The 25,578-nt window shown below is 51.4% G+C and overlaps 1 protein-coding gene across 1 annotated transcript in view; it reads right to left on the bottom strand.

The window, feature by feature from the left end:
* The window catches only part of LOC115092429 (disintegrin and metalloproteinase domain-containing protein 9-like), a 402,794-nt gene that overhangs the window by 294,210 nt on the left and 83,006 nt on the right, over positions 1 to 25,578 (bottom strand). Inside the window, exons 6-7 of the mRNA XM_029603262.1 lie at positions 22,179 to 22,255; positions 20,798 to 20,969 (exon numbers count right to left, since the gene is read on the bottom strand). Coding sequence (XP_029459122.1) covers positions 20,798 to 20,969; positions 22,179 to 22,255 — 249 coding nt within the window. The remainder of the gene's footprint in view (positions 1 to 20,797; positions 20,970 to 22,178; positions 22,256 to 25,578) is intronic.

Here is a 25,578-nt window from a genome sequence, read left to right as displayed (position 1 = left end):
TCTTTTCTGGTAACACTTCAATGTTTTTCTCAAGAACTTCTTCAGTTTTTAATATAGAGAAGGCTTTTTGTTCTTTTTGCATTCGGTACATTGTGTGTCTCCTCATCACAGGTCTAATTCTACCAGAGCCCACTGTAATCCTGGATTTTAAATATTTTTTTAATGACCTGTTTGAGTGGGAGGGTGTACCTGTTGGCTGTCCATCTGTCAAGAATGGGTGACTGTGGGTCCTGCCTGAGCCTAATGAATCTCTTTTTCTTGACGTCTGGTTTTTCTGTGATGTTGGGGAATTATTTTCCGAGTAATGCAATGTGGGTGTAATTCTTGTAATTGAAGCTAATTGAGCTTTAACCTCATTCAGCTCCTTTTTCAAGGAAGAGAGTTGTGCACAAATTGGGCAACCTCTAAGTTTCCAGATGCTTTCCCTCAGAATAAAGGCTCCACAGCAGTTACATTGGATTATCCTCATTTTGGTAAGTTTTGACTTTTGATGAATAGCAATTATGGAAATACTAATTTACCTTGTTGCCATTTATGAATCTAGGCAGGTTATATAATAAACACAAACCTAGGGGTGGGTGGGTAGAGGGGGAGGGTGTTAAACATTTTAAAGCAGACTACAGCCCTCCCAAATATCTATTTCAGTTGTGCTTTTTTTTAAAAGACAGTGCCCTAGTTTTGGCAGATATAATGCCCTACTTCTAAGCACAGATAACAACAGATAACAACCAAAATGGACTTAACTTTAGCAGGAAAGGTTCTGGCTCATTGAAGATCCCAGCTCCAAAGTGAATTCAGTTCCCAATGCACATGAGGCTCTGGCAACTTTAATCCAATTACTGCCTCCCCTACAAACCCAGGCTGAGGAGGAAGGGACTGCTTTTGAACTAATGGCTGAAACAGTTTAAAGCAGACTACAGCCCTCCCAAATATCTATTTCAGTTGTGCTTTTTTTTAAAAGACAGTGCACTAGTTTTGGCAGATATAATGCCCTACTTCTAAGCACAGATAACAACAGATAACAACCAAAATAGACTTAACTTTAGCAGGAAAGGTTCTGGCTCATTGAAGATCCCAGCTCCAAAGTGAATTCAGTTCCCAATGCACATGAGGCTCTGGCAACTTTAATCCAATTACTGCCTCCCCTACAAACCCAGGCTGAGGAGGAAGGGACTGCTTTTGAACTAATGGCTGAAACAGTTTAAAGCAGACTACAGCCCTCCCAAATATCTATTTCAGTTGTGCTTTTTTTTAAAAGACAGTGCCCTAGTTTTGGCAGATATAATGCCCTACTTCTAAGCACAGATAACAACAGATAACAACCAAAATGGACTTAACTTTAGCAGGAAAGGTTCTGGCTCATTGAAGATCCCAGCTCCAAAGTGAATTCAGTTCCCAATGCACATGAGGCTCTGGCAACTTTAATCCAATTACTGCCTCCCCTACAAACCTAGATCTTTTTATATGTAGCTTGGCTATGAATCAAAAACAGTTGTCTGTCTCTCTATTTCCTCAGAGTGCAGACTTCTGTCTCTCCCTCTTTATAATTAGTTCTTCAGGAGAAGAACTGATTGCAGAGCTGACATATACTGTCTTCCTAGCTCCTGGCCCAACTCCTGGCCATCCCCGTCATTCACACACTGACAGAGCCAGCCAAATTGTACTTTTTCTTTCTTAAATGGTCTCCAATCATTCCTTTGGCTTCCTCCTCTGATGGCTATGTAATCCTATTCTCTGGGCAGGCTAAACAGTACAGACCTTTTGACAACTTGTTAACACTGTGAGTGCTGGATGCTGGTTCTTGCAGAACATTTGTCATTTACAGGAGAGCACACAGGGTTTTTGACATATTTTTATATTCTTTCACCTTGGCTGCGGTGGCTTGCAGTCTCTGCAGGGTTGAAAAACTCTTTGGCAGGTCCAAAAGACATCACTTAGATCCAGATGCAATTCAGTCCACATTGTAAGGCTCCAACACCTGAAAAGCTTGTGGGGGCATGAATCTGGTTTATAGTAGCTTGCTATACTTAAAAAGGAGCAAACTGTGATCCCGCCATGAAAGACAAAGGAAAATTGGTTCTTACCTGCTAATTTTCATTCCTGTAATACCACAGATCAATCCAGACTGCTGGGTTTTGCCTCCCTTCCAGCAGATGAAGACAGAGAAAAACTTGAAGAGCACCCCCTCTTAAACCGGTGTGCCACCTTCGTCTCTTCAGTATTGACATTACCATAGCAGAATAACCATTTTAACCAATGGGCAGATCAAACAAGGACAAGAAGAAACCAAAGAAACTATGTTCATATGAGAAATAATCTGTAGTCTTCTTCTGCAGCAACTAGTAGATCCAATAGAAAATGCTGTGAATAGAAACCAATGAGTGGATTCTCCAAGAAAAAGTGGACACCCCGCCCGCCCCCCCCCCCGATGGGCGGGCATCTGGACTGATCTGAGATACTACAGGAATGAAAATTAGCAGGTAAGAACCAATTTTCCTTTCCCTGTACATACCTGGATCAGTCCAGACTGCTGGGATGTACCAAAGCTTCCCTAACTGGGATGGGACCTAGAGAGTCCTGCTCGAATGACACTGCTCCCAAAACAATTGATGTCCAGTGCCTGGACATCCAAATGATAGTGCCTGGCAAAAGTATGCAGAGACTTCCAAGTTGCAGATCTCTTGCAGCGATACCAACTGGCTTTCTGCCCAGGAAGCAGCTTGTGACTGGGTCGAATGAGCTTTTAGACATCCGGAATCAGTTGTCCACGGCAAATATATGCAGAAGGAATAGCCTCCTTCAACTAACGGGCAATAGTAGTCTTGGATGCTTTATGTCCTTTCTTAGCCCCACTCCACAGAACAAAAAGATGATCAGAAACCCGAAAGGCATTGGTGACTTCGAGGTAATGCAAAAGAACCCTTCTGACATCTAAACGCTTCAATTCTCTGGCGTGAGGAGTATCCCAATCAAAAACCGGGAAGGCCGGAAGTTCCACGGACTGATTTAAGTGGAAGGCCGAAACAACCTTCGGGAGAGAGCACGGAACTGTTCTGAGCGACACTCCAGAATCAGAAATCCATAGAAAAGGTTCCTTATAGGAAAGAGCTTGAATCTCTGAGATCCTCCTAGTGAGAGTTAAATCCTTTAAGGTGGCCTTCTTGAAGGGTTCAAAGGGAGGTTCGCATAACACCTGAAGCACCAAATTCAGACTCCACAAAGGACAAATGGGACAGACTGGAGGGTTCAAGTGATTTGCCCCTCTAAGAAAACGTACCACATCAGGGTGCGCTGCCAGAGATGCACCCTTCACCTTACCTCAAAGACAACCCAAAGCTGCTACTTGCACTCGGAGGGAACTAAAGGATAACCCCTTGCTGAGGCCTTTCTGTAGAAAAGCAAGAATCTGTGCCACCGAGGCCTGACGAAGAAGGGCACCTTGCTCACTACACCAAGAGTCAAAAATCTTCCACACCCTAACGTAAGTTAGAGAAGTAGAGGTCTTCTGCACCCGTAGGAGAGTGGAGATGATATCCTCAGGATAATCTTTCTTTCTCAACTGCCTCCTCTCAAAAACCAGGCCACTAGACAAAAGCAATTCACCTGGTCAAAAAATACCGGACCCTGACGCAGCAGGTTTGGAAGATTACTTAGTCATAGCGGACCGTCCAAAGCTAGGTTGACAAGGTCCATGAGCCATGGTCTCCAAGGCCACTCCGGAGCTACTAGGATAACCGTTCCTGGGTGAACTTCTATTTGCCTCAGAACTTTGCCCACCAGAGGCCATGGAGGAAACACATAGAGCAGAACGTCGTCAGGCCAAGGAAGTACTAGGGCATCTACACTTTCCGCCCCATGCTCCCTTCTGCGGCTGAAAAAGCACGGTGCCTTCAAATTTTTCTGAGTCACCATCAAGTCTAAATGAGGAGTGCCCCATTGGCAAGAGATGAACGTCATTGCTTCCCAGGACAGCTCCTATTCTCCGGAGTCCAGTTGCTGATAGCTGAAAAAATCCGCCTGCACGTTGTCGACCCCCACTATGTGAGAGTCCGCCAACAGGGCTAAATGTCGTTCTGCCCAGGCCATCAGCTTCTCCACTTCTAAGGCTACAGGACGACTCTTGGTTCCCCCTTGACGGTTGATGTAGGCCACTGTCATCGCATTGTCAGACAAAACTCATACCGCCCCGATTGCAGACGAGAGGGAGAAACCTCTGCACCGCCAAGCGCACCACTCTCGTTTCCAGGCGATTGATGGACCATTGTGCCTCCTCCTGCTACCACTGGCCCTGGGCTGACTGAAATTGGCACACGGCTCCCCAAGTGGAGAGAATGGCATCCGTGGTTACTATTACCCACTGAGGCATCTTGAGATCCACACCTCGCCTCAAGTGGTCGAGGACAAGCCACCAACCAAGACTGGACCTAGCGGACTCCGTGAGTGGCAAGGGAACCTGGAATTCCTCCGACATCGGATCCCAGCGGGAAAGCAATGCTCTCTGCAAAGGCCTCATATAAGCAAATGCCCACGGGACCAACTCCAGAGTGGTCGCCATGGAGCCAAGAACCTGCAAGTAATCCCAGATTTGGGAACTGGTGCTGACAGCAGATATTGAACTTGTGAAGTCAGCTTGGTTATCCAGTCCTCCCTGAGGAAGACTTTGCTGACTTGGGTATCGAATCGTGCTCCCAAGAAGTCCAGGACTTGGGAAGGAAGCAGATGGCTCTTGGACTGATTGATGACCCATCTGAGGGAGTGCAGGCGGTGTAAGACTTTGTGTATCGCCAGCCTGCAAAGATCCTCTGACTTCGCTCAAATGAGCCAGTCGTCCAGGTATGGATGAACCAGCACTCCCTCCCGCCCGAGAGCTGCTGCCAGCATCACCATCACTTTGGTGAATGTGCGAGGAGCTGTCGCCAAACCAAACAGTAGGGCACGGAACTGAAAATGCCTCCCGAAGACCATGAACTGGCGAAATCTTTGATGCTCCTTTCGGATCCTGATGTGCAGATATGCTTTTGTGAGATCCAGGGAAGCCAAGAACTCGCCACTGTGTACCACTGCAATAACTGAGCACAGAGTTTCCATCTGAAAACGTGGCACTTTGAGAGCTTTGTTCCCCCTCTTGAAATCCAGAATCAGACAGTAAGAACCTTTCTTTTTGGGCCACACAAAATAGATGGAATATCTTCCAGTCCTGCACTCATCTGGAGGAACAGGAACGATGGCCCCAAGACCTTCTGGCTGGCACAGGGTCTGATTCACGATCTGCTTCTTTCTCGGAGACCCACAGGAAGAGATCAGAAACAGGTCTTGCAGAGGCCGAGCAAATTTTAACGCATAGCTGTGTTCTATGATGTTTAGAACCCACAGGTCCAATGTTATTTTGACCCACTCCTCGTAAAACAGGGACAGATGTCCCCCTATGACTAGAACAGAGGAATGGGCCGACGTTGTCTCATTGAGAAGATTTGGATCCCAAAGACCCCTGATTGAATTCATCACGGTTCGGTCTATGTCCCCGAAAGGAGTGAGACCAAGATTGAGATCTCTCCGATGACTGTCTCTGTCCCGGGGGGGGCGCCCTACTCTGATGGAAATGCCTGTGACACCGAAAACGAGAGCGGGGAGGGAGAAAACCTTTAGGCCCTCTAGGCTTGTCCTCAGGGAGCTTATGCACCTTATTCTCCCCTAAGGACTTAATCAGTTGCTCTAGATCTTCCCCAAACAAAAACTTGCCCTTGAAGGGGAGCGCCCCCAGCTGAGACTTGGATGAAACATCAGCAGACCAGTCTGGCCGAAACCATAGACATCATAGTCCTGGACGAGGAACCGAGGAGGTCATATAAAGCATCCCTGCCAAATGCCACTGCTGCCTCTAAATGCTCCACCTGCTCTGACTCCTGAGGAGAGAGAGATCTTTCGCACTGAGGAGTTATTGAACCCACCTCAGGCTCGCTCACCACATCAGACTGCTGCAGACAGCAGCCCTAACACCAAGCGTTGACACCTCAAATATTCTTTTGAGATGGACCAAAAGCTTTCTGTCCTGAAGATATTTGAGAGCTGCTGCTCCTGCCACCAGAATAATTGTCCTTTTGGTGACAGCTGACACCAAAGCATCCACCTTAGGAACCTTCAGGAGTTCCAAGGAGTCCTTAGGCAGTGGATAGAGCTTGTCCATAGCTCGTCCCACACACAGGCCAAATTCCGGGGTATCCCACTCACGGAGCATCAGCTGTTGGAGCATATGATGAAAGGGGAGCGTAGTAGCCGGATCACGCAACCCAGCCAGAACAGGGTCCACAGTGTCATGGCCTAGGACATCCTGAGGAAGCGAAATCCCCAGCTCAGCTAGGATATATGGAATTAGTGGGTCAAGCTCATCCCTCTGAAATAAGTGCACGACCTTAGGATCATCGCCACCCAACAGCAGGGGCTTCTGTAGTTCCTCACCCTGATCTACCCCAGTGAAGGGAGGGAGAGGCACGGAGGCTTTCTGCTTCAGATATATTTTTTAAAGTTTTTACTGTGAATTTTTGCCTCTTCGGCCAACTTCTTTTCAAATTCTCTCTTAGCCTGTCTTATCAATGTCTTACATTTAACTTGCCAACGTTTATGCATTATCAATTTTTGAATGAAGATCTTTTGGCTAAAATAGCTTCTTTCACCTCCCCTTTTAACTATGCCGGTAATCGTTTTGCCTTCTTTCCACCTTTCTTAATGTGTGGAATACATCTGGACTGTGCTTCTAGAATGGTATTTTTTTAACAATGACCACGCCTCTTGCACATTTTTTACTTTTGTAGCTGCTCCTTTCAGTTTTTTTCTAACAATTTTTCTCATTTTATCAAAGTTTCCCTTTTGAAAGTTTAGCACAAGAGCCGTGGATTTGCATACTGTTCCTCTTCCAATCATTACTTCAAGTTTGATCATATTATGATCACTATTGCCAAGTGGCCCCACCACTGTTACCTCTCTCACCAAGTCCTGTGCTCCACTGAGAATTAGATCTAAAATTGCTCCCTCTCTCCTCGGTTCCTAAACTAATTGCTCCATAAAGCTATCATTTATTCCATCCAGGAACGTTATCTCTCTAATGTGTCCTGATGATACATTTACGCAGTCAATATTGGGGTAATTGAAGTCTCCCATTATTACCGCACTACCAATTTGGTTAGCTTCCCTAATTTCTCTTAGCATTTCACTGTCTGTCTCACCATCTTGACCAGGTGGACATAAGAAACATAAGAAAATGCCATACTGGGTCAGACCAAGGATCCATCAAGCCCAGCATCCTGTTTCCAACAGTGGCCAATCCAGGCCAAAAGAACCAGGCCAATCCAGGCCAAAAGAACGGTAGAATACTAACACTATAGTCTTCCCTGACACACAAGGGATTTCTACCCATAAAGATTCAATTTTGCATTTAGTTTCATGCAGGATGTTTATCCTGTTGGACTCTATGCCATCCCGGACATAAAGCGCCACACCGCCTCCCGGGTGCTCCTCTCTGTTATTGCGATATAATTTGTACCCCGGTATAGCACTGTCCCATTGGTTATCCTCCTTCCACCATGTCTTTGAGATGCCAATTAAGTCTATGTGTTGCGCTCCCGGGTCGGCCGGGACCGCCACCGCCTACCTGCACCCGGCTCCGGTCCCCTCCAGCCCCGACCAGGCCGTGCAGGCCTCGGAGCGCGCTGCTGCCGTGCCGACGGAGCTGCCGGCGTCCTCCCGCGGCTGGTCCCGCCCCCTAGCCACGCACGCGCGGCTGAGCCCTAGATTTAAATGGGCCAGCACGGGAAAGCTCTGCTCCTCCTCTGCTGATGTCAGACGCTGCAGGGCTATTTAAGCCCTGCAGTTACAAGCCTTCCCTGCCTTGCAACGAGGTTCCCAGGTTCTTCCTGCTTCCAGTTGCTGTGTTCCTGCTTCGTCTCTTGATTCCCTGGTTTCTGACTCGGATTGGCTCTCGGTGTTTCCCTGGTTCCTGACTCGGATTGGCTTTCGGTGATTCTCTGGTTCCTGACTCGGATCGGCTAGCGGTGATTCTCTGGTGCTCGACCTTAGCCTGGTGTGTGACGTCCCTCTGGCTCTCTACCTTGGACTTCTTCAGGACTCCGTCTCCGAGGATCCACCTAAGTCCCAGCGGCCGGGTCCCTACGGGCTCCTCCTGGGGGGACACCGGCTTCCAGGGTGAATCTCCTAAGTCCCAGCGGCCGGACTCCTACGAGCTCCTCTCGGGGGAGTACCGGCTTCCAGGGCGAAGACCTTCTACCACCAGGCCAGTCCCACCTTCTCTTCATCTCCCTGCTAAGCCCTTGGTCGCATAGGGCCTTCCGTGGTTCCTTCCTCCAGCCATCCTCGAGTCCGCCTCTGCCGCCTTCCGACTGGGACCAGTGCTGAGTATCCTCACAGCCTTCCATCCATCAGTTCCGATCGGCCCAAGGGTCCACGAAGTTAACAGATTGCAAGGCCATGGACCCGGCGGACCTTGCCGGCCTCAAGGCTATTCCGGGCATAGCCCAGAAGCTACAACAGCAACAGATCTGCCTCAACACTCTGATGTCGACAGTACAACGCCTGGCGGATCGTGTTGAGGGGGCCTCCGCAGCCAGTTCTGTGGCATCCTCGTCTCAGGCCAATACGGGTTCCACTACCCCTGTACAGATGCCTACGCCGTCCCGGTACTCAGGGGATCCGAAGTCGTGCCGGGGATTCCTCAACCAATGCTATATCCGCTTTGACCTTCTGCCTGCGCAATTCTCCACGGATCGAGTCAAGACGACCTACATTATTTCCCTCCTTGACGGGAGACCCTTGGCCTGGGCTTCCTCCCTCTGGGAGCGCCAGGACTCCCGACTGAATAACCTTGTGCAGTTCATCAAGTCTTTCCGGAGGATTTTTGATGAACCGTCTCGCGCCTCCACGGCCGCCTCAGAACTGCTCCAGCTGAGACAGGGCAACCGTCCCCTAGAGGAATACGCTATGGAGTTCCAGACCCTCGCCTCCGAACTGGCCTGGGGGGAGGACAGCCTACATGGAATTTTCCTGGAGGGGCTTTCTCCACGGCTCCAGGACGAACTCGCGGCCCGGGACCTTCTGGACGATCTCCAAGAACTCATTGAGCTGGCCGGACGAGTTGACCGATGCATCCAGCGTCGCTTCCGGGAGCGAAGGTCCGTCCAAGGGCAGGCTGGCCGTAGAACCACGCCACCACGGCCTCGAGCACCACCACTTGTGGCAACTGCCCTCCCGCCTGAAGAACCCATGCAATTGGGCCGGGGCCCCCTCTCTTCCGAAGAACGGAAGCGTCGACGCTCGCAGGGGTTATGTCTCTACTGTGGTGGTAAGGGGCATTTCTTGGCTCGCTGCACCGAGCGTCCGGGAAACGCCCGAACCTAGAGTCTAGTGGGGAGTTGATTCTAGGCAATACCTCTCCGAACTCCCCATGTACCGTTCCGGTAAAACTCTGTCTCCCAGGAGGAGGATTCGACACCTTGGCACTGCTCGACTCCGGGTCCGGGGGGAATTTTATCCTCCGAGATCTGGTGCAACAACTGCAGCTCGAGGTCTCGCCCCAGGAACCACCCTTGCGGGTATCTTCCATCCAGGGGATCCCTCTTCCGGGGACCATTACCACTCGTACGCTTCCTCTCCAGCTTCAGGTCGGGCTTCTTCATAGGGAGGAGATTTCTTTTCTCATCCTTGAGAAATCCATTCACCCGCTCATCTTAGGTCTGCCCTGGCTGAGGGAACATTCACCAGTGATAAACTGGGACTTGCTTCAGATCACGTCATGGGGTCCAGCATGCTTCCATCGCTGTATTCCTGCTCGTCCATTACAGACGCTCCCGCTCCTGGCAGCCCCGCTGACGGTGCCACCACAGTACCAGGCCTTCCGGGATGTCTTCTCGAAGGAGAAGGCTGAGTTGCTTCCTGAGCATCGGCCCTTCGACTGCGCGATTAATCTGCTGCCAGGTACTACGCCACCTCGCGGGAGGGTTTACCCCTTATCTCTGCCGGAAACCAAGGCCATGTCTGCTTACATCAAGGAGAATTTGGACCGGGGGTTTATAAAACCATCTAACTCCCCGGCGGGAGCCGGCTTCTTCTTCGTGGCAAAAAAGGACGGGTCTCTTCGGCCCTGTATCGATTACCGGGGCCTAAACCAGATCACCCGACGAGACCGCTACCCATTACCCCTGATTCCGGAGCTCCTGGATTGTCTGCAAGGGGCCCGCATCTTCACTAAGCTGGACCTTAGAGGGGCGTACAACCTCGTACGGATCCGACCGGGAGACGAGTGGAAGACCGCTTTCAATACCAGGGACGGTCATTATGAATACCTCGTCATGCCGTTTGGTCTCTGTATCGCCCCGGCCGTATTTCAAAATCTAATGAATGAGGTGCTTCGCGACCTCCTGCACACCTCAGTCATCGTCTACCTGGACGATGTATTAATATACTCCCGGGACCTTGAGGAGCATCGTCAACATGTTCGCCAGGTTTTGCTGAAGCTAAGAGAGAACCGATTGTATGCCAAGCTGGAGAAGTGTCAATTCGAGCAGGAGTCTCTGCCCTTCCTGGGGTACATCGTTTCCTCTACCGGCTTCCGCATGGACCCAGATAAAGTCGCCGCTATCCGGAACTGGCCACAACCGGTGGGAGTGAAAGCGCTCCAGCGCTTCTTAGGCTTCGCCAACTTCTATCGCCAGTTTATCCCGCACTACTCCAGTCTTGTGGCTCCTCTGACGGCTCTTACTCGAAAAGGTGCCGATGCCAGGACGTGGGGTCCCGCTGCCATACAGGCCTTCCAGGACCTCAAGAAGGCTTTCTTACAAGACACCTGCCTCCGACATCCTGATCCTCTGCGCCAATTCATAGTAGAGGTTGATGCCTCCGACGTGGCGGTGGGGGCAGTGCTAGCCCAAATCTCCAAGAATGGCAAGTCCAGGCCATGCTCTTTCTTCTCCCGTAAGTTTTCTCCCGCAGAGAAGAACTACGGTATCGGCGATAAGGAACTACTTGCCATCAAATTAGCCTTCGAGGAGTGGCGCCAGTGGCTGGAGGGGGCTCAGCATCCTATCATAGTGTACACCAATCACAAAAATTTGGAGTACTTATGTCACGCTCAGAGGCTCAATCCCAGGCAGGCGCGCTGGTCCCTCTTTTTCAGTCAGTTTCATTTTTCCCTCCGTTATCGACCGGCAGCTAAGAATGTGAGGGCAGATGCCCTCTCCCGAGCCACGGAGGTTGATGATACCGTGAAGCCTCTTCAATACATTCTGGACCCCGCTAAAGTACAACTGGCTGCCTCAGAACCTGGACCCGCGGGGAAAACGGTGGTTCCTGCCCGCTCTAGGAGGAGGGTCTTAGCGTGGGCGCACGACTCTCTGACGGCTGGTCACCCAGGGATAGCCCGGACTCTTGAGCTTTTAACAGAGTTCTATTGGTGGCCACGGATGAAGGAGGATGTCCGCCTCTATGTACAATCATGCCCTACGTGCGCGCAGCAAAAACCATTACCAGGCCGTCCCTGGGGTCTCCTACAGCCGCTCCCCATTCCCACGGAACCGTGGACGCACATATCAACGGATTTCATAGTGGAATTGCCTCCGTCCGATGGGAAGACCGTGATTTGGGTCACGGTCGACCGATTCTCAAAGATGGCCCATTTTGTGCCCTTAGCCAAACTGCCCTCCGCCTCCGAATTGGCGGAGCTTTTTGTTCACCATGTTTTCCGACTGCATGGCCTGCCTCTACATATTGCCTCGGACCGGGGCCCCCAATTCACGGCGAAGTACTGGAGGGCTCTCTGCAAGAAATTTGGGGTCCAGCTAGATCTAACCACGGCGTTTCATCCTCAGGGCAACGGTCAAGTTGAACGCACAAATCGAACTCTGAAGGCGTTCCTCCGAGCCTTTGCAGGGGAGCTGCAGGACAACTGGGTCGCCCTCCTACCTTGGGCCAAGTTCTCTTATAATCGCCATCGACACTCCGCCACGCTGCAGTCCCCTTTCCAGTTGGTTTATGGGAAGGTTCCCAAACCTCCTCTACCGTTACCAGTGCCTGTCTCCTCACCAGCGGCGCAACTGACGGCCAGCCAAATTCACAACCTTTGGCACGCCACTCAAGAGAAGCTCCACCGCCCGGTTCAAGGCTTACGCGGATAGGTCTCGGCGGCCCGCCCCAGTGTTCCTGCCCGGATCTAAGGTATGGCTCAGTACCAAGAACATCCAGCTTCGGATCCCTTCCATGAGGCTCGCGCCCCGGTACATTGGACCCTTCCGGGTAGCCGAACGAATTGGAGCAGTTTCCTACCGCTTACGTCTTCCCTCTACCCTTCGGATACATGTCTTCCATGTCTCCCTCTTCAAGCCTGTGGTCCTCTCTCACTTTCGACCTCTGCCTCCGGAGCCCACTGATGTCGCTTCGGACCCCGGGGTCACGTACATGGTAAAGGAGGTGTTGGATGTTCGGTTCTGTCGTCATCGCTGGGAATATCTCCTCTCTTGGGAGGGGTATGGTCCTGAGGAGAACTCGTGGGAACCCACATCCTGGATAAGGACCTCCTCCGCCAGTTCCATCTGTCTCACCCGGATAGGCCCCAGCCCCCGAGGAGGGGGCGCAGGAGAGGGGGTACTGTTGCGCTCCCAGGTCGGCCAGGACCGCCACCGCCTACCTGCACCCGGCTCCGGTCCCCTCCAGCCCCGACCAGGCCGTGCAGGCCTCGGAGCGCGCTGCTGCCGCGCTGACGAAGCTGCCGGCGTCCTCCCGCGGCTGGTCCCGCCCCCTAGCCGCGCGCGCAGCTGAGCCCTAGATTTAAAGGGGCCAGCGCGGGAAAGCTCTGCTCCTCCTCTGCTGACGTCAGACGCTGCAGGGCTATTTAAGCCCTGCATTTACAAGCCTTCCCTGCCTTGCAACGAGGTTCCCAGGTTCTTCCTGCTTCCAGTTGCTGTGTTCCTGCTTCGTCTCTTGATTCCCTGGTTCCTGACTCGGATTGGCTCTCGGTGTTTCCCTGGTTCCTGACTCGGATTGGCTTTCGGTGATTCTCTGGTTCCTGACTCGGATCGGCTAGCGGTGATTCTCTGGTGCTCGACCTTGGCCTGGTGTGTGACGTCCCTCTGGCTCTCTACCTTGGACTTCTTCAGGACTCCGTCTTCGAGGATCCACCTAAGTCCCAGCGGCCGGGTCCCTACGGGCTCCTCCTGGGGGGACACCGGCTTCCAGGGTGAATCTCCTAAGTCCCAGCGGCCGGACTCCTACGAGCTCCTCTCGGGGGAGTACCGGCTTCCAGGGCGAAGACCTTCTACCACCAGGCCAGTCCCACCTTCTCTTCATCTCCCTGCTAAGCCCTTGGTCGCATAGGGCCTTCCGTGATTCCTTCCTCCAGCCATCCTCGAGTCCGCCTCTGCCGCCTTCCGACCGGGACCAGTGCTGAGTATCCACACAGCCTTCCATCCATCGGTTCCGATCGGCCCAAGGGTCCACGAAATTAACACTATGTCATCATTTACTGCTATACATTCTAATTCTCCCATCTTACTTCTTAGACTTCTGGCATTAGCATACAAACATTTCAAAGTTTGTTTTTTGTTTGTATTTTCATTCTACTTTTTAATTGATAGGGATGTTAGAATTTTTTAGCTCAGGTGAGTTTTTAGTTACAGGCACTTGGACTACTTTTCTTAGTATTGGAACCTCACTGTCGGGATGCCCTAATTCTAATGCATCATTAGTATCCTTTGAAGATACCTCTCTCCGAACCATGTGCTGCTGAGCGACTGTAAGAAAATTATTCCTTACCTGCTAATTTTCGTTCCTGTAGTACCAAATATCAGTCCAGACGGTGGGTTATGTCCCCCATCCAGCAGATGGAGTCAGAACAAACTTTGGAGGGTGCTGGCATATAAGCTGGTGCACTCTCCCCAGATCCTCAGTATCGAGAATATCAAAGCCAAGACAAAAGAACTGCCAAGATTGAGAAGGATGGATCAAGCATATCAAAAACTTAAACTGCAGAAACCTAACAGTGCAACTTGCAAAGAGAACTGTCGAACAGAGACAGGAAAAGAAAGACAATTAGAACAGGGGGCGGACAAAACAAGACCCGCCCCCAACAGACAGAACAGTCGGACAGGAGAGACCACACGAGCAGGGGTGCCCCTAAGTCCCAACAAGACCAGGGTGGGCGTCTGGACTGATCCTTGGTACTACAGGAACGAAAATTAGCAGGTAAGGAATAATTTTCTTTTCCCTGTACGTACCAGGATCAGTCCAGACGGTGGGATGTACCAAAGCTTTCCTAAACCGGGTGGGTCCCTGAGAACCCTGCTTGGATTACCCTGTCACCAAAAGAGCCGATAATGTCTGGAGAACGTGTGCAGGGATTTCCAAGTCGCTGCCCGACAAATTTTCTGAGATGAGACGTACTAAGATTCCGCCCAGGACATGGCCTGGGCACATAGGGAATGAGCCTTGACACCTGCAGGGGGATCCCGACCGGCGCCAATGTATGCCGATACCACTGCTTCCTTGAGCCATCTCGCTATCGTGGTCTTCGAAGCTTGATGGCCTTTTCTGTTCCCGGACCAGAAGATGAAGAGATGGTCTACCCGGAATTCGTTGGTCACCTCCAGATAATGGAGTAGAGTGCGCTTTACGTCCAGACGCCGGAGAGACCTGGGGGCGTCCGCCGGGAAGGACGGGAGCTCCACCATCTGGTTCAAGTGGAACGCTGAGACTACCTTGGGTAGAAACGAAGGAACCGTCCGCAATGAGACCCCCGAGTCAGTGAAACGCAGAAAGGGCTCCCTGCAGGAGAGAGCCTGGAGCTCAGAGATGCGACGCGCTGAGCCTAGGGCCACCAAAAAGACCGCTTTTAGGGTGAGGTCCTTGAGTGAGGCCTGGCGTAGAGGTTCGAAGGGGGGCCCCGAGAGAACCCGAAGGACCAGGTTGAGATTCCAGGAGGGATAAGGATTCAGCACCAGGGGCCACAAGTGTTTAACCCCCCTGAGAAACCTCGTAATGTCCGGATGAGACGAGAGGTCCGACCGTCCCACAGTGCGAGCTAACGAGGCCAAAGTGGAGACCTGCACCCGCAGGGAATTGTAGGTGAGTCCCTTCTCGAGGCCGTCCTGGACAAAAGCCAGAATCTGATGAACCAAAGCCGTGGATGCAGAGGAACCGTGTTCAGAGCACCAGACCTCGAACACCTTCCAGACCCGCACATAAGCGACTGACGTCGAGGCCTTACGTGCCTTGAGGAGGGTGTCTACAACTGGGACAGCGTAGCCCTTGCGCAGGAGTCTCCGCCTTTCAAAAGCCAGGCCACAAGACAGAAGTGTTCTGCCTGGTCGGAAAATACCGGCCCTTGACGAAGAAGCCGAGGCAGATGGGAGAGTCGTAGGGGACCGTCCACCACGATGTTGAGCAGGTCTGAAAACCACGGGCGACGCGGCCACTCCGGGGCCACGAGGATGACTGTCCCGTGATGGGTCTCTATTCTCCTTAGAACCTTGCCCACCAGAGGCCACGGGGGAAAGACATAGAGGAGGAGCTGGGATGGCCAGGGCGTCCACCCCCTCTGCGCTGTGTTCCCTCCTTCGGCTGAAGAACCGAGGGGCCTTGGCGTTGGAGAGCGTTGCCATGAGATCCATCGAGAGCGTCCCCCAGCGCCAGGTGATGAGTAGCATCGCCTTGTTGGAGAGGGCCCATTCTCCGGGGTCCAGAGTCTGCCGACTCAAGTAGTCTGCTTGGATGTTGTCCACCCCGGCGATGTGTGAGGCAGCTAGACGTTCGAGGAAGCGCTCCGCCCAAGCCATCAGACGGGCGGCTTCGAGGGCCACCTGACGGCTTCTGGTGCCGCCCTGACGGTTGATGTAGGCCACGGTGGTCGCATTGTCCGATAGGACTCGTACTGCCTGGTTTCTTAACAGGGGAAGAAAATGGACGAGTGCCAGATGACCGCTCTGGTCTCCAAGCGATTGATCAGCCAGGTTGCTTGTTCCTTTGTCCACTGTCCCTGCGCCGAGCTCTGTTGACAAACTGCTCCCCAGCCGGTCAGACTGGCATTGGTGGTGACCACCACCCAATCTGGAGTTTCCAGAGGGCAGCCTTGAGCCAGGTTCCGTGGGTCTAGCCACCACCGCAAGCTGTTCCTGGTGGTCGGGGGGAGAGGGAGAACAACCTGGTAATCCCGTGACACGGGTTTCCACCGCGAGAGCAGTGCCGCCTGCAGGGGCCTCAGATGGGCGAACGCCCACGGTACCAGGTCTATTGCAAAGGCCATGGATCCCAGGATCTGTAGATAATCCCAGGCCGTGGGTTCCGGAAGAGACGCAAAACGAAGGATCTGCTCCCAGAGGGCTTGGGCTTTGTCTGGACACAGGAAGACTTTGCCCTGGGCTGTATCGAAGCGGGCTCCCAGGAAGTCCAGGCACTGGGTGGGTTGGAGGCTGCTCTTGCTGAACTTTACCACCCAGCCGAGAGACTGAAGGAGGCGAACCACTCTGTTGACTGCCGCTTGCCCCTGTGAGAGGGTCTTCGCCCGGATGAGCCAGTCTTCCAGGTAAGGATGGACCAGGATCCCCTCTTGCCTTAACGTGGCCGCCACTACCACCATGACCTTGGTGAAAGTTCTGGGGGCGGTCGCCAGGCCGTAGGGCAGGGCCTGGAATTGGAAGTGTTGGCTCAAAATCTTGAAGGAACTTCCGATGAGCTGCTAGGATCGGAATGTGCAGATAGGCCTCTGTCAGATCCAGAGAGGCGAGGAACTCCCCATGGTGAACCGCTGCAATGACTGAGCGAAGGGTCTCCATGCGAAAGCGGGATATCCGGAGCACCTTGTTTACTTCCTTGAGGTCTAGGATGGGGCGAAACGTGCCGTCCTTCTTGGGTACCACGAAGTAAATTGAATAGTGTCCCGAGCCCACCTCTCCGGAGGGGATGGGTGATATGGCTCTGAGGTCCAGAAGTCTGTCTAGAGTCTGCCGCACCCCCAGGCGCTTGGGACTTGAACCGCAGGGAGAGAAGATGAACCTGTCTCTTGGGAGGCGTACATAGTCCAATGCGTAGCCGTGTCTTAGGATGTCCAGGACCCACTGATCCGTGGTGATGTTGACCCACTCCTCGTAGAAAAGAGAGATGCCACCTCCGATCCAGGGTAGCAAGGAGTGGGCTGGCCTGGCATCATTGGGGAGGCTTGCCAGAGGCTCCCTTCGTCGAGTCGTCCCTAGGAGATCTGCAGCCACGAAAAGGCCAGGGCCACGACTGAGACCTGGAAGAAGGTGTCCCGGGTCCCTGTTGCCTGGCACCCCTATATCGATGCTGGGTGTGGGAACGATTCCTGGAGGAAGAGGATGGGCGATATGACCGCTGGCGGTCCTCGGGCAGCCGGTGTACTGAATTTTCCCCCCAGCGATTTGATGATCTGGTCCAGATCTTCACCGAATAGAAACCTGCCCTTGAAAGGGAGGGCGCCCAGACTTGATTTGGAAGAGACGTCCGCCGCCCAGTTGTGGAGCCATAGGAGGCGTCTGGCAGAGACCGCAGACACCATGGTCCTTGCTAGGACGTGCAGCAGGTCGTGAAGGGCGTCAGCCCTGTAAGCCATGACGGCTTCCAGCCAATCCGCTTGGGCCGCCTCATCCGGTGGCAATTGCTGAGAGGTGAGAAGCTACTGCACCCACCGGAGACCAGCCCTCTGGGTGAGAGAGACACAGATGGCTGCGTGGACTCCCAGCGCCGAGACCTCAAAGACCTTCTTGAGGCAGACTTCCAGCTTCCTGTCCTGGAGGTCACGGAGAGCCGTGCCCCCCGTGACCGGGATCGTAGTCCGCTTCGTGACTGCGGAGACTGCCGAGTCTACCTTGGGAACCTTGAGGAGATCCAGAAAGTCTCCTGGGAGTGGATAGAGCTTGTCCATTGTCCTGCCGACCCGGAGGGAAGCCTCCGGGGTGTCCCACTCTCTCACCAGAAGCTGCAGAAAAGAATCATGGATTGGAAAGGTCCGAGCCAGGGGACGCAGGCCCGCCAGGACCGGGTCCCCCTTTTTGCTGGAAGAGGTGACGGTGGGAGCCGGAGGTCCTGGCAGTTCAACGGGAGGATCGAGGTCCAACTCCTGAAGGACATGTGGGATGAGGTCCACCAGCTCCTCCTTACGAAAGATCCGGAGGACACGCGGATCGTCGCATTCCAGATGAGCTGGCAGGAGCGTGTCCTCATCCACCGGCAACGCCGGGTCTCCCCCCCGGGTCCGGCAATGGTGCCCCCCCAGAGGAAGAGACAGGTGCACCCTGGGCCCCCCCCCATGGTCCCAGGAACTGTGACCGCTGCATCCGCCAGCCGGGGGACCTTAGAGGGAGGAGGATCTGAGGCTGGACCCCCCGGTTGCTGTATACTCTGCAAGTAGGCCTTGTGCATGAGTACCACAAAATCGGCCGAAAACGTGGAGGGCACCGGGGGTGGGGCGCGAGAGGGGGTCCCTGGGGGGCTCTGAGGAGGATAGTGGTGGACCCTGGTCCCGAATTGGCGGCGACGGGTGCGAGAAATCCTCATGCGCTCCTTCTGTGTCAGAACAAACGCTGCCTTCCAGCTCCAAGATGGCCACCGCTCCCGCCAAAGGAGGGGGCGGGGCTGTCCCCCGAGGCCCGCGGCGCTCAGAAGAGCGTGGCGGGGAAGTTGACTGGGGTACGGGGCTGGTCTCCCCACCAGGGAGACACCTGCTGCAGAGCCCCTCCCGCGATCCTCCCGACCCCGGGCCGCCGCAGGAGCATCGGGAACGCTGCATAACGTGGGCCCGGGGGAGGAATCAACAGCGCGGGAAAAACCTGAGCCAGGAAACGCCGCAGGAGGAGCGGGCACGGCGCATTCTCACTCAACTCTGGAGCCCCCCCCCCCACAGAAAGCTGCAGGGGAATGTTACCTCCCTGCCGCGTCGGCCCTGGGGAATGTAACGTCGCGGGGCCGAGGGGGGGGAACTAAACCGCGGCGAGGAGAGGGGGAGGGGCTGGCACCACCAGCATCCACCCCCTGCTTCACCAGAGCGAGAAGAAATCCTGTGCTGCGCAAAGGAAATAAATAGCCAAATCAGAGGACTTACCCCTGGGCAAGACAGGAGGAAAAAGAGAGAAGACTGAGAAAACAGTCCTGCTGGCAAGAAACAGGGGCTCCGAGGAGTCAAGGCAAAGATCACAGACTGAGCTCACTTTTTTTTGTAACTAACACAGGGCCTGCTTGATCCAACCTGAGGAAAAAGAGAGAAGAATATGTGGAGAAGATCCACCTGACAGGGGAAGCACCAGGTTCTCCTACTCACATCTGCTGGAGTCAGAGAGATACTGAGGATCTGGGGAGGGTGCACCAGCTTATATGCCAGCACCCTCCAAAGTTTGCTCTGACTCCATCTGCTGGATGGAGGACATAACCCACCGTCTGGACTGATCCTGGTACGTACAGGGAACGGCTTTGTTCTAGTTTAAAAGCTGCTCTATCTCCTTTTAAAGGTTAGTGCAGCAGTCTGGTTCCACCCTGGTTAAGGTGGAGCCCATCCCTTCGGAAGAGACTCCCCCTTTCCCATCTACTGGAGAAACTGGCAGGCTAGTGTCAGCACAGAGTTATATAAACAAGCCTGTTGTTTTCTATCTCCATCTGCTGGTTGGCGTGCATAACTCACTTGTTAGGACTGCTCTGACTGGTTAAAGAGGAAACCCAGATGCTTCCCTCCCTTTCATACACACAGACACACATACACACACACACACTTCCCTCTCTCTCTCTCTCACACACACACATGCACACAGACACAAATGCTTCCCTTTCTCACACATATACTCTAGCCTCTCATTTATGCCAGGCTTCTCTCCAGTTGGCTGCAGGCTGGATGGGTTTCTTTAGCAGCCCCAGTTCCTCTTTTCTTTGGCCATGGGTGGGATCAGCTCCATACCCTCATGCTCAGCATTTCTAATTTACTTTCTTCCCCCTTCTCAGACTCAAGTCTTCCAATTAACACTCTTACCTCTCCATCTCAGATACAATATCCCTCCCCCACAATTTGTTCTTTCTTCCTCCTGAGGCTTGAATCTCCTCCCCTCCCCCAGCTCATCTCCTTGACATCTGTACGCGAAGCATCAAGCCTCAGTGGGGATGAAAGAGAGAGAGAACTCGGTCTTCCAACTCTATTGAGGCTTGACACCCGCCCTGCCCCCCCCCCCCCCTGTTCGCTTGCACAAAAAAAAAGAAAATGTCAATAGCTGCCTTCTGCTTGTAACCTGCACAATTTATCTTCTTCTTCTGGCTCCGCAGAAGCTGACGCTGCTGGTCTCTGCTGCTGATGCCTTCTTCTGCCTCTTCAGCTCCCGTATAGGTTGACACTGCCTCATCCCTCCACCTCTGGCCAGACTGGCCTACAGCGCCCTCCTCTTCCAGTCAACAACTATTTCCTCAAAGCCCTCTGGCTCCCTTACTCATGCTGTCTCTACCCATTGTTTGGCCCTGCCACTCTCAGCCTTCCTATTGGCTGTGCAGCAGCAGTGGAGGCATAGCAAAACCAGGAAGAAAAAACAAGAAAATGTGTTTGAGTCTGTGTCTGCTCCACTTGCTTGGAACAGCTTAAATTTGCTTGCTCCCTCTCTCTCTGCCATGTTGACTCTGTTGCTGCTGTTCCACCATCAAATGTGCAGCTGAGAGCCATGTTTTTGGAGGGTTGTTCTTGTCACCCCTTGCTACCTCATAGCAATGTCTATGTGAACCAGCAGAATAGCTTTTCTATAACATAGGCAAAAAATGTACATACCACTTGCCAAGCTGGCAAAGAATCTCTCTTTTTCCTTTGCAAGACTATGTCATTTTCAGCAAAACCATGCATGTTTCTGGATTTGCTCATTAATGGATAAATGAGGTGCTGGAATTGAGAGAAGTCCAGAGGTTTTATCCAATAACTCACATTCCCAGCATGTAGAAGTCCCCTGCATTTTGAAAGGATGCAATTAAATAGATGAACATATTAAGAAAATTAAATAACTAGAAAGCTAAATTAAATCTGTTAATTCAGAGGGATATGCCACATTTGTATGATAGAACAGGTTATTTCTCTATGTTGACTATTTGAAGAATTAAAAATAGAATTACATAAGAATAATGATTTGTTCTTATCCTCCATCATATTTTCTGTTCCTAGGAATGCACCATGGACCAAGCATTCCATTTTCACAAGAGCTATAATGCACCCCAAAAAGGGAGACTAGAAAATCAGAGAACCAATACATTTTACCTCAAGCTTACAAAGGCAAAACTAAGAACAAGATTAAACATACTCTATTAGGTGATATACAAACAGGATTTTCACTGAGAAATATTCCAAAATGTTTCTTAAATCTAAGATTGGAGTTAAATTATTTCAGTTTGCTGGAATTCCTACTTAAATTCTGACTAGAAAACGTTTTTGACTTGCGATCATAAAATGGTTCTGTATAAGTCTAATTTCTTGAAGTAAATCATTGTTTTCCCAAGATAGTACTTTTCAGGGATTCACACACTGATCAGTCATGTGACCCTTGCATGCTACCCTTCCCTCACACCCCATTCTTGGAGCTTTCCCAAGTTGGAAATTCTAGAACTTCACTAAAAAGCACCAAACATTCAGTCTAGAGCTGTGGTCCTCAACCTGGTGTTCTAATACCCCCTAGCCAGTTTGGTTTTCAATGCATGCCTACAATGAACATGCATGAGATAGATCTACAAATTCTGCCTACAAGGTAAGCAAATCTAAGTCATGCATAGTCATTTTGGATAACTTGAAAACCAGTCTGGCTAGAAGGGCACTCAAGGGTCAGATTGAGAACCACTGGTTTAAAGAGCATGAGTGTACAACTCTAAGGGGAAATAGGTGGTTGTGAATCCATGAAAATATTACCTTTAGAGAACAATGACAACTAAGTTATTATTCTGACTCCAAAAGCAAGCAACAGATTATGTTGTCAATGGTTGACTCCAAGAAAAAGATCTGCCTTGGCAGACAGAGCAAATTCCAAATTACAGGCAATCTATGGCATGCTGTTCTATTATTTGAAATACTAAATGACTAGATTTAAAACAAGATTTCTAATATTTTCAAAGGAAGTTTTTCTGTTTCTCAATTTTATCAAAGTAAATTCTTACAAAAGTAATGCCAGTACCTGAGCCCAGAACATGTTGTAAGTGTCACAGATGAATTCGGGACATCAACAATGTATCCTTTGTAGAAACAATTACTCTAAAAGAGAGGGAAAAGAAAAAAGAACAACTTTGATATGTGTCATAGTAATAAGGCATCCTCTCTTCTCTACATGGAGAATAAGGTTCTGGAATCTTTGAATCTCAGGGAATGTAAGTTTAGAAAGATGTATTTTTACAATTGATACAATTCTGTGCACAAAACCACAATTTTTAAATAAGAAGGACACTTTTCTAAGCCATTTTCGCAGGAAAATATTAATTTGTGTGTGTAAATTGGCTGGCTGAAACTTGCCCTCTCTCAATCCAGATAAAAGTACATGCATTGTTCCACAACGTATGTACTATTAGCTGCACTTAGAAGAGGCATTTCCAGGGGCATGTTTAGGTCAAGAGAGAAGAATAAGCACATAGATTGCATTTTTGAGCTGGTTTCCTTACCAGAAGGAATGTACTATCTATCAGGGGAGGTTCAGAGATATTTAGTAAAGTGAAGTTTGGGTTTGACTTCCCCATGTGGGGGCTGCAAATAGTGCCACAATCTTAGGGTGTGGATTCTTAGTTGGATTTCAGTTATAACATTTGTTGGCTCATGGGGCAACCCGCGAGCTGGCTCACTTCACCCAGTGCTACCCAGCAGTATGCCACCGCTCTACATGGCAAGAAAACGCCGCCACCTTCACCATCGGGCCTACTCCTAGGTGCATGTGGGCCAAACTATAAATGCCCCATGGCAGGAACTGATGTCTCTGGTGCCTCCTAATGATGGCACATGGCCGGGCATTTAAACCTCAGCCAGGCAACTCAGAACTGCCTCAGCAATGGGCTGACTACCCTCACGGTAGTGCGGGTTGCTGCTTCAGAGTTTTGTCTTCGTCTTCCATCCTTGCCTTCAGCCTGCTCAGCCTTGTCTTATCTTCCAGCCTTGTCTTCAGTATGCCCAGCCTTGCCTTCAGTCTTTCAGACTTGCCTTCTCCTCCTGAGCCTGCTTTCTCTCGGACTGATTCCTTGGAACTGACCATAGTCTGTGCCTTGTTTATTCATACTTGCAGCCTGCATTGACTTCAGCCTGGACAATGACCATCCTTACTTGCTGACTGCCTTGACCTCAGCCTGGACCATGATAACTCTTGTTTGTCACTTGCCTTTACCTCGACTAGTTGCCAAAACTACTCTTCTGCCCATGCCTCAGAAACTATCACCTAAAACCCACCAGACCCCAGAACCCAAAGGCTCAACCTGAGGGTAAAGGGGTTAGTATAGGCAAAGCTCCAGCTCCATTTCTGCATCTTCTGGTCCACCAATTGGTGGTGAGGACCTATGTCCCTTGTAATTTGTGTGAACCTCAACCCAACATAAGAGTCCATAACCCTAACAGTTTGCTGAGAACATGGACTCGGTGGCCCAGACCTCATTACAAACAATTCCTGGCCTGGTTCAGAGACTACAATAACAACAGGTATTAAATCAAGTAACTGTAGTCTTGGAAAGACTAGTGGTCAGGGTGGACTCCCTTAAACCAGACCCAAGCCGGTGCCAACAATCCTATGTCGGATGCATTTCCAACTACAGGCCGCTCTGTTCAAGCTAGTCACCTACATTTTCTCTCTCTTGGGTAGCAACACACTGGCTTGGGCCTCTCTCCTGTGGGAGCATGGAGATTCCCTGCTCCAGAATCTATCCATATTCTTGCACAAGTTCCACATGGTATACAATGAGCCCAGAAGAGACACTTGCCTAGTGGCAGAGATGTTGCAGATCCACCAGGGCTCCCAAGTTCTCACAGAATAAGCAATTGAGTTCTGGACCCTCACCTCCAAGTTAAACTGGGGTGAGAATAGTTTCATAGACATCTTCCACCAGGGTCTCGCAGCTCAAATAAAGGACAAGCTTGCAGCATGGGAACTTCCCATGATCCTCAATAACCTTATCGCCCTGGCAGGGTGTATTGACCGAAGGTACCAAAAGAAGCCTTGGGAATACAAAGTGCGGTGCCCTGTTCTCTTGATACCTTGTTTCCAGCATTCGCTCTCGTCACCTGCTTCTCGGGCCCCTGAGGTTAAGACACTAGAGGAACCCATGCGGTTGAGCAGCAGTTGCCTGTGCCCTGAGAAGAAGCTGTGCAGAAGACAGATGGACCTATGCAAGTATTGGGCAGGTTGTAGGCACCTTGTTGCTAATTGCCCTGAGAAGCTGAGAAACTTCTATGCCTGAGGTTGACCGAGGAGGCAACTCTAGGCCGAACATCCAGGGGTGGTTCTACCATGAGGCAGAAAGTGTCTGCCTCATTTCCCAGTCTAAAATAAATAAAAGTCTTGCACAATGACGCCAGTAGATGAGGAACCAGTGGAGCTCCCAATCCTCCTCTCCCAATAGGAAGCGAGCAGCACGGTTTAGCAATTCCCATTGAGGTTCCCACCCCCACAGGCAAGAAGAGGATGGCATGGTTTATCGATGTGCTAGTGAGGTTCCCACCCCTACTGGCAAGATGAGGATGTCGCAGTTTGTTGATTGCCCAGAGAGGAGAGAGTTCTGCATAGGGATGTGCATTCGTTTCATACGTTTCATATGTTTCCTATACAAGCATGTAATATGAAACGTATGAAACGAATGCACATCCCTAGTTCTGCGCAGGTGTTATCAGCTATCAGTAAAGAAGTTGAAAAGGAATATATGGCTGAAAAATGAGATAGCGCTCTAATCTTAACTTTCTACATTCCTTATTTTAATCATTTTATTTGTTTTTGTTGCGTCCATCGGTCTCAGATGGCTTCGACCTCTGTGCTTCACCTTTCTTCCTTCTCTCTCCTCAAGCCTTGGGAAGATGGCTGCTGCCGCGTCTTAATGCCACTCTCTCCGGTGTCCTCAGAACGGCAACAACGATGGTGTTCGCGATGATTTTCCTGAGGGCCTCCTAGGGTACGCGTGTGCCCACCACCCACGTCTTTATCCATGTCATGGCGGGAACCTTGGGGGCGTCCCCTCCAAGTGACGTCATCACATCCTGGTATTTAGCCTGCACTTCGTTTGCTAACAAGCTGAGTTAGCAAGGATTGGAATGCCTCCGGTCTACGCTGCTCTGCTACTTCCAGCTGCCGCTAGAAGCTCTCTCTCTGCCCTTCAGGGTAATCCTTCACTAACCTGGGTACCCGCTCCTCAGGGGCCCCTTTCTCTATTTCAGGTACCTATCCTGGGAAACCAGGTACTCGCTCCTCGAGGGCCTGCTCTCCCTAATTTGGTGCCTGCCACTGAACATCTTCTGCCTGCCAGGATCTTCAACCATACAGCTTTCTACTTCAGTGAGTACTAATCTTTTCAGTCTGTCTCATCTGCAGTTCAGCGCTCTACCTCTACATCCAAGAC

Source organism: Rhinatrema bivittatum, chromosome 5 (assembly GCF_901001135.1).
Source record: "Rhinatrema bivittatum chromosome 5, aRhiBiv1.1, whole genome shotgun sequence".
NCBI classification, from domain to species: Eukaryota; Metazoa; Chordata; class Amphibia; order Gymnophiona; family Rhinatrematidae; genus Rhinatrema; species Rhinatrema bivittatum.
The sequence above is the reverse complement of the archived record's forward strand: the minus strand, read 5'-3'. Positions and strand labels throughout refer to the sequence as shown.